This window comes from Ipomoea triloba, chromosome 12, assembly GCF_003576645.1.
Source record: "Ipomoea triloba cultivar NCNSP0323 chromosome 12, ASM357664v1".
NCBI lineage: Eukaryota > Viridiplantae > Streptophyta > Magnoliopsida > Solanales > Convolvulaceae > Ipomoea > Ipomoea triloba.
Genome location: NC_044927.1, coordinates 6789106 through 6797464, shown reverse-complemented (window position 1 = coordinate 6797464; position 8359 = coordinate 6789106). Strand labels below are relative to the sequence as shown.

The 8359-nt window shown below is 31.1% G+C and overlaps 1 protein-coding gene across 1 annotated transcript; it reads right to left on the bottom strand.

The window, feature by feature from the left end:
- Positions 1-6941: 6941 nt before the first annotated feature.
- Positions 6942-8359, bottom strand: LOC115998925 (germin-like protein subfamily 1 member 20). The gene is made up of 2 exons (XM_031238595.1): positions 8239-8359; positions 6942-7513 (listed from the first exon to the last, which is right to left on the bottom strand). Exons 1-2 carry the CDS (start codon positions 8357-8359, stop codon positions 6942-6944), a joined length of 693 nt encoding a protein of 230 aa, XP_031094455.1.

Here is an 8359-nt window from a genome sequence, read left to right as displayed (position 1 = left end):
CCTTAAGTACACAAACCACGCACCTTAAGAAGTAAAACAACGCACTAAAAGCTTTAGTTTGACGCACCTTAAGTTTCAACAAAAACACACTTTAAGTTCTCACTGAAGAACTGACGCACCTTAAGCACAGAAACCACACCCCTAAAGAATGAAAATCACGCACCTTAAGAAGGAAAAACCACGCATCTTAACTACGCACCTTAAGTTTGACCAATACGAAAAATTACGAAATTGCCACCGCATTTTTTAGTTATTGTTAATCCTGAACGTTGATTTTAGCAAGATCAATGGCTCTTCTTTTACCGCACAACCACACCTGAGCACACAATCCGCATTTGAACCGTATTCTCTCTCTCTCTGATCTCTCATATATATATATATATATATATATATATATACACACACACACGCGCGCGCGCGCGCGCACACACACACACTAATAAGAGCCAATAAAGTTAGGCGTATAACCGGAATTAAAAAATGTCCATCAAATTATTTGACGAAATGAATGGTTCATATTATTTTTATTTTAGTTTTTTTTATTGTTTTTCCTACTTTACCCTCTATTATATCATTTCTACAATCTTAATAAGAGAGCCAATAAAATTAGGGCTCTAACGGGAAGAAAAAATGTTAGTAGTAATTTTTATTTAATCGAATGGTTCATATTATTTCTATTTTATAATTTTTTATGATTTTCCTTCTTTACCCTCTATTATATTATTTTCTTCCCTTAAATAACCACCCATTCCGTTAGTATAAACTTTAGTAACGAAATATTCCGTTAATTTTTAACTTATCCATTAATTTCTATAAGTAAGGTCTTATGTTCGAACCTCATCCTAATCAGAGTTGACATAATTGTTAAGTATATGCTACGTATATGTTAGAGTATATTATTGAAAAGTAAGTGCCTCACTCTATCTCTTATTAAATTATTAAATAAATTAGTAGCTACAACAAAAAATAAATACATATGCATTTCTTTAATCTAGAATTTGATATTTACAATGTCTTTAGTCAAAAAAATAATTATTTATCATAAATAGATTAAAAAAGAGATATAATTTCATGAGTTATATTGTCTTTATTTTCTAAAATAAAAATTAATTATCAAAAAATTTAAAAAGAGATCTAATTTGATTAGTTATGTTGTCTTTATTTTCTACCATGCAAAGATTCTTTACCTTCAAATTTATTAATTAATTACCAAAGATTTTTTACCTTCAAATTTATTAATTAATTATATTCATTACATTATTCATTGTCTTCTTTTTATACTATGTTGTAATTAAATACTCCGTATCAAAGTTATAATACAAAATAATGTTATATATTTATTTACCAAATATTCTATTAATAACATACAAATTTTTTTAAAAAAAATTATTTGAAGTTGATTATATTAACTACTTGGAGAAGATTTGTTGATAAACAAGACATTCAAATAACTCAATAAATTGAAGCGGGAAACTACCCCATAATATTTTTTGAATTACATCACAATTGTTTACTTTAAAGATAAATCGTATTTCTTTATTAATATAATAAAATGTATAAATTTTTATTACCAAAAGTATTATTTATTTATACTATCATTTCTAGACTAAGTATTTAGATTAACGTTTTTACAAAATTAAAAATATTTATTTTAGTGACAATTATAATCCCCTCTCATATATTATCTTGCATTCATATACTTTAAATTACCAATTTAAATAAATAAATTCAACATTCAATTACATATGCATGAACATCTCTTATATAATCTTGTATTGATATAATTTGAAGTACTTATTTAAAAAATAAACATTGGGCATTATCCTATTCGCGCAACGCGCATGAAAAATTAGTACTTTTCCTAAATACCAACATTCCGTCGGTATAAACTTTAATAAAAGAATATTTCGTTAACTATTTATTATTCTTAACTTATTGGTTTCCATAAGGAAGGTCCAATGTTCGAACTTCATCCTAATCAGAATTGACATAATTGTTCAAAGTATATTATGAAAATGTTAAATGTATAAAAAAAATACAATATAAATTCAACATGAACTTTGGTCAATTAATTAGTCAGACTATAAACATAGCATTCAAACTTGAGCATTAAAGATTAAAAATAAGGAACCTTGAAATCATTTTCTTGCATTTTCTTTTAAAACAAATCTTGGTTAAGTTTTCGTTTTTTTGTTTTTTTTTCCATTTAATTAATCTTCTTTTGATTATTTAAAACAATACTCAACATTTTAATTATGCTTTTGCACAATTGGAATGATTTAGGTCATTATGGTATTAATATTTTTGTCTGTATTTCTACAACGGTATAATTGTACATTACTTTACAAATATTGTACTATTATTTTTTTATCAGACAAAATTGTTCTTACATCATTAAAGTTCAACACACACACACATATATATATATATGAGTAATGCTACTCACCCCTCCTAATCTCCCTCACACTTTTCATTTGATGATGTAGAGCAACCTCAATAGTTGAGGTTTTTTCATCAATTTTTTGTGAGCCCTAGAATCCAAAATGATAATTATAAAATTAAAATTAACCTAATAATTGCTTAAAAATTGAAACCAATTTTTTACAAAACAAAAAAAAAAAAAAACCAATTAATGTTATTTTAAAATACAAATAATAAGTTTATAATTATTCTTTATTTTTTTAAGTTGGCCGTTGCCAGAAATTAAACACAGCCAGTTGGCCACAAATGAAACCGTGTGTCTCAATGTATTTTTTTTTAGTACTATTAACTCTATTACAATGTAACAAGGCTTTCAGTGAGACTCGAACCCACCTCCTCCAATGTGGGAGTGCAACCGGGTGCCACTAGACCACAAGGTCTTTGGCTCACTGTATATTTTTTTTAAACTCCTTCAAAAATCAATCACTTAGAAGAAAAATACACTCAAAAACTAGTCTTTTCATTAGCCAAAAATCAATGCAACAGTTTTTTCCTGTAGTAAAAACCACAAAAAACCCTCATTAGGGTTGCTCTTAGTCTTTGTTAATAAGTTAATCGGGTCCCAATTCATGACATCCGATTGTTATAAACGATATTGGGATGTATTTCAAGTGGGGGAGGGGGGCCGGGGGGATTTTTACTAGGTTTCTCGTGATAAATGTGATCAATCCATCTAGGATAATCAATGGTTAAAAATGACAAGGTTAATTTTATAAATATTAGTATAAGATAATCAACTTAGGGATTACATGCATCTATTTCTTTAATTTAATAAAATTAATTAGACCAAATATGTTCTACCTTTTTGCAAACTAACACCAGTAACCTAATTGCACATGAGACACTACCACCAAAAAAAAAAGACAATATAATCAATGAAGACGAAGACAATGACAAACTAACCTATCGAAGAGCGAATTAATAAAACTTAGAGTAATTCCAACCAAAAGTAGTATCTACTACCTAATACCATGTCAACTACAATAAATATTTAGATAACTGTTTTTAGAAAAGTGTAAATTAAACATTATTTTTAATGTCAATTATAATAAATTTCTCCTTTATAATCTTGCATTGATATACTTTGAATTACTTATTTAAATATAAATATTGGGTATTAAATTAGTCACGTAATGCGCGTGTAAAACTAATTTTTTTAAAAAAAAAATTATTAAACATTTAGTGATATTTATTAGTTCGGTAGGAGAATTTAATTCAATAATTAGTGGTTCTGTTCTTTTATTAATAGGTTATTAAATATGGTACCTACTGGGAGAATTGAAGTAGGTTATCAATATATTAACGAAAATTTCACAATGCTATACCACAATGATGGTCCCGCCGGTTAAATGAAAGGAAAGTCGGGCGGGAGAGGGAATTTGACTTTCCTAATTTTTTTTTTAATGAAAATCCAATTATTAAGAACTCAATTCGTTTAAAAACGTAGAAATTATGTTATGAAAAATAATTTATTTTTCAGTAAACATTTTTATTTTCAGGTATTTAATTGTCTAAAAGTTAGAAAATAGTTTTAATCTGTTTAACTGAAAGTTAGAAAATTGTATTCTTTTCTGTTTGGTTCTCTTCTTTTTTTTTTTTTTCCTTTTTCTGTTTATAAACATGAACATAAATCTATTACAAAGTTATTTTTTATAAAATATTAATTATTTCAACAATGATAAATATTATTTATATTAAAATTAAACTATAAATTTAAATTTAAAAGGGAAAATAACGCTTTTACCTCTAAATTATATGCTTATAGTGTATTTGATCCATGAATTATTCATGTATCCATATTATCCCACTCAATTATTTTGAAAGTGACAATTTTTCTCTTTATCTGTTAAATGGGCGATTGCACTATTAAAAATAAGGTTAGGTAGTAAAAAAGTTGATGCTAAATTTGTGTTTAAGTTTTAATTCTTCTCTTTTCTTCTCCCAAATTTAAGTAATAAAGTTAATGCTAAATTTGTGTCTAAGTTTTAATTCTGCTAGTAGCATTAGCTAACATTATTGATAACGTATATTACTTTGGGTCAAGTTAAATGTGACAACGAAGTCAAATGAAGGTGGAATGGTATGGTCGGGGAACTAATTGAAAGTGGAAAATGTTCTGGGGAACTAGCTATGGGTTCGACCATATAAGGTCAGGAAGCTCTGGTTTGAGTGGTGTCTATTGGGCGGAAAAAACCCCTCATTAATGCACTTAATGGGCTTTATATAGGTGAAGATAGGGAACAAGTTCCGGTGCCTCGGCATGTTCTCTACGCGTCGAAAGCATCTTGGGTGAACAGGCGATGAGTTTTACACTCTACACTTGTTTAAATAAAATTGACAAGCCACACGAATGTGTACTGTAATGAGCCTTCATAGGGTCAGGTTGGGCTTATTTAAGGTTAATAATCGGTTATTGAAAGTTTTTCCAACCACATTTTCGTTAGGAATATGTGATTGCTTTATTAATTATGATCGGTAAATGATAAATAAGTCGATCTGAGTGATTACCGATCAAAATTCCGGTGAGTGGTCTATTGATAATGAGATTGGGAAATGCACTCACAAGAATTGGAGACCCGGAAGTGAACTTATGAGGTCTGAAAGTACACAAATATGGTCAAAAAGTACATTTATGAGCTCCATATGGCAAGTGGGTACCCTATAACGTAACCCTATCAATTATAATTATAATATTTGTAAATGGTGTTATAAATTTGTGTTTTAAGTCTTAATTCCTTTACTAGTATTAATTTAAAATTATAATAATTATAATATTTGTAAATGGTGCATGTTCTTTTTCATATTTATTATGATTCTCACGTATAAACAATAATTTGTTGGGGAAGAAAAGTAACTTGAAATGCCTATTCTACCCTTATTTTTAACCGTAGTCCAAATGCCCATTTAACAGAAAGGGTGATAAATCACCACTTTCGAAATAATTGCGGACATACATAATGTGGATACATGAATAATTCAGCGAGGAAAAAAATGCTATAAGCATATAATTAAGGGGAAAAGTGTAATTTTCCATTTATAATATGTATAAAATAATTATTATTATAATAAAAAGATGTAAATACATAATTTTTAACTTGGAACTTATTATAATAAAAATAAATATATAAATTGATAAATATAATAATTCTGAGTTGCTTGGTTCCTTCCAGAGGCGTGTTTTTTTTTTTTTTAATTTTCATTGATTTGAGTCGTTGATCTAGATTCGATCAACAGCTCAGATTAAATCGCACGTCCGCAACTGAGCAAATTACCGCACCAAAACCTCTCTCTCTCTCTCTATATATATATATATATATATATATATATATATATACACACACACACATATACACTAGTATTTTGCACGCGCGATGCGCGAAAATTTATGCCCAATATTAAAACATTAATAAATACAAATAATCAAAATTAATTTTGTATAACAAAAATATAGTAGGGATAACTTTGTCTACTAATATTGGAGTGTACAACATTTAAAGTAAAATGTATACATTTATTAGCATACAAAAAGAGATACATAAATCAAGGGTATAACCTCTATATATATATATATATATATATATATGGTAGACTTCATATGCTAGATGAGAAATAAGACATATTCTTGACCATATGATTTAACAAATTAAGGGTTGAGATTTAGATGAAAGTGTCTAAGTTGATTCCTTTAACAAATTAAGGAGCTAATCAGTCGCCCCTTTGCAAAACCAGTTGACCACTTGCCTTTTCAGGCCAAGGAGAAAGGGAGTTTGGTGTTTAAGTTAAGAGTTGACCAGTCACCAAAAGGATGGTATTGGAGTTATTGGTGTGAGGATGGAGTTATTGATGTCGGGATGGTAGCCAAGACAATACTGTGTCAGCCTCCTCTCAGAGCATGCAGTTGTGGTGTAGTGCAGAGTGAGTCAGTGAGACAGACGGCAATAGAGCGGCTCAGATCATGCAGCTGTGGTGTAATGCAGAGTGAGTCAGTGAGACGGACGGCGGTGTAATGCCGAGTGATTCAGTGAGACGGACGGCAACAGAGCAGCTCTCTAAGAAGGGGACCTTGTGAAGGTTCAATTGGGTGAGATCGTAATGTCTCTTACCTTCTATACATTTGGTGTTGAAGATAGTGGATTGGACGGTCGTCCCCGAAATAAGCTTGCAAGCTTGACTTTTTTATTAGTAATTAATTTATTTTAAATTGCTTTAAATTGTGATCTAGTGACACCTGGTGTCCTTGTTGCACTCCCATATCAAAAGGGTGGGTTCGAACCTTAGTGGATGATATATTGATTCTTTATGTTTCAGTAGAATGAGAAATTAAAGTAGTTATGATCGGATACCACAATAAAAACTTCTTATTATTTAATACATTCATTATTTAATAGTATACTTTATGTCAAACCGCATACAACTCAAACATTATATTAAGTAATAATAGCACGTACAGAAGCAGATTATTAGATAAAAGGCCAGATCTGTGATTGAAGATAGTCGATGACTTGTTTGTCGAGGCGGAATGCTTTGGTGAGAACATCCTGCGAAATTGGCGGGTCAGATCCAAAGGCAGAATTAGCGAGGGACACAAATCCTGGATTTTGGCTACTGAAAGCGGCAAACACTAAAGCATTGGTGCGCCCAACGTTGTAGAGGAAGTGAACGAGTCCCACAGGAAATACGAAGGCGTCACCAGGGTTAAGAATTTTGGAGAAAAGCTTATTCTTTTGACCGTTGAGTGGATTTGAAGAGACAAAGCCAACGTAAACAGTGCCTTCCAGAACATACACAACCTCACTGCCTCGAGGGTGGGTGTGGAGTGGGATTAGGCCATTGGGTTCAAAATCTATACGACCAATTGACAACCCCATGGTGTTTAGCCCGGGGAATTGGTTTACATCTAGAAGCTTTGTTACCAGTCCCACAGAAGTAAGATTTACACCTCCAACAGGGGTGTTAAACCCAGCAGCTTTGTAGAAATCATCTGCGTTAACAAGGTTTGGGTTCTTGCAAGCCTTCCCATTCACAGCAAACACTGCATGATGCATCAACAACCAATATAAGTATAATGCATGCACAATAATTTAATTAACCAAAAAAGAAAGAGTCGCGCCCTCGTTGACTTAGCTCACTAGTTCAGTAGGCAATATTTGTAAGATTTTTCTTAATATTATATATTATATATTGGCTTGTTAAGTAGTTTGGTTTGACTGAGTAACTAGTAGTTGACTAGGCTTGTTAAGTAGTTTAGATTGATAACTAATAGTTGTTATTCAACCCGACTTTGTGTCTATATAAACTTGGATTGATAGGATACAAGATATGCATTATTTAGCACATTCAGATACAATACTCATACTTCCACCATAGCCCATAGGGACGGTTTACCGGATGCATCACACATCAAGTGTGGCTAGAGAGTCAACTGTGGCTAGAGAGGCTTCCGCTCGAGGTTAGGCTTCTCTTAGGCTATTCTGTGTGGTTAGATTATTTTATCTAACAGTATTTGTGAGAAGAAGAAAGAAACAGTCACACTCGTGTGAGTAATCCGCGAGTCGAATTTATGATAGTTGTTTGTTATTTAGGATAAAATTAATTGTTACGTACTATTGATAAATATTACAATAGTGATGCACACCCAGTTGACTACAACACAACTTATCTCACAGACAAAAATCGATGAGACGGTCTCGGGTCTCCGCAACATAATTTAGATAGAAATTATATAAAGGCACGCATTATGAAAATGTAAATGTGTACCTGCAGCTTGGAGATCGGGAACTGCAACACAAAAATCTTGCAAGGGGTTGTTATCAATTGCGCGAGCAAACGAAGCTAGTAAAGCCAAAAGGACTATGGATGCCATTTGGAGACTCACCAT

Excerpts from the sequence above, each read along its gene's own strand:
- LOC115998925 (XM_031238595.1), bottom strand. The coding sequence starts at position 8,359 with ATGGTGAGTCTCCAAATGGCATCCATAGTCCTTTTGGCTTTACTAGCT. Across the intron at positions 7,514-8,238 it reads TCCCGATCTCCAAGCTGCAG|TGTTTGCTGTGAATGGGAAG; the intron begins GTACACATTTAC and ends TGCATCATGCAG.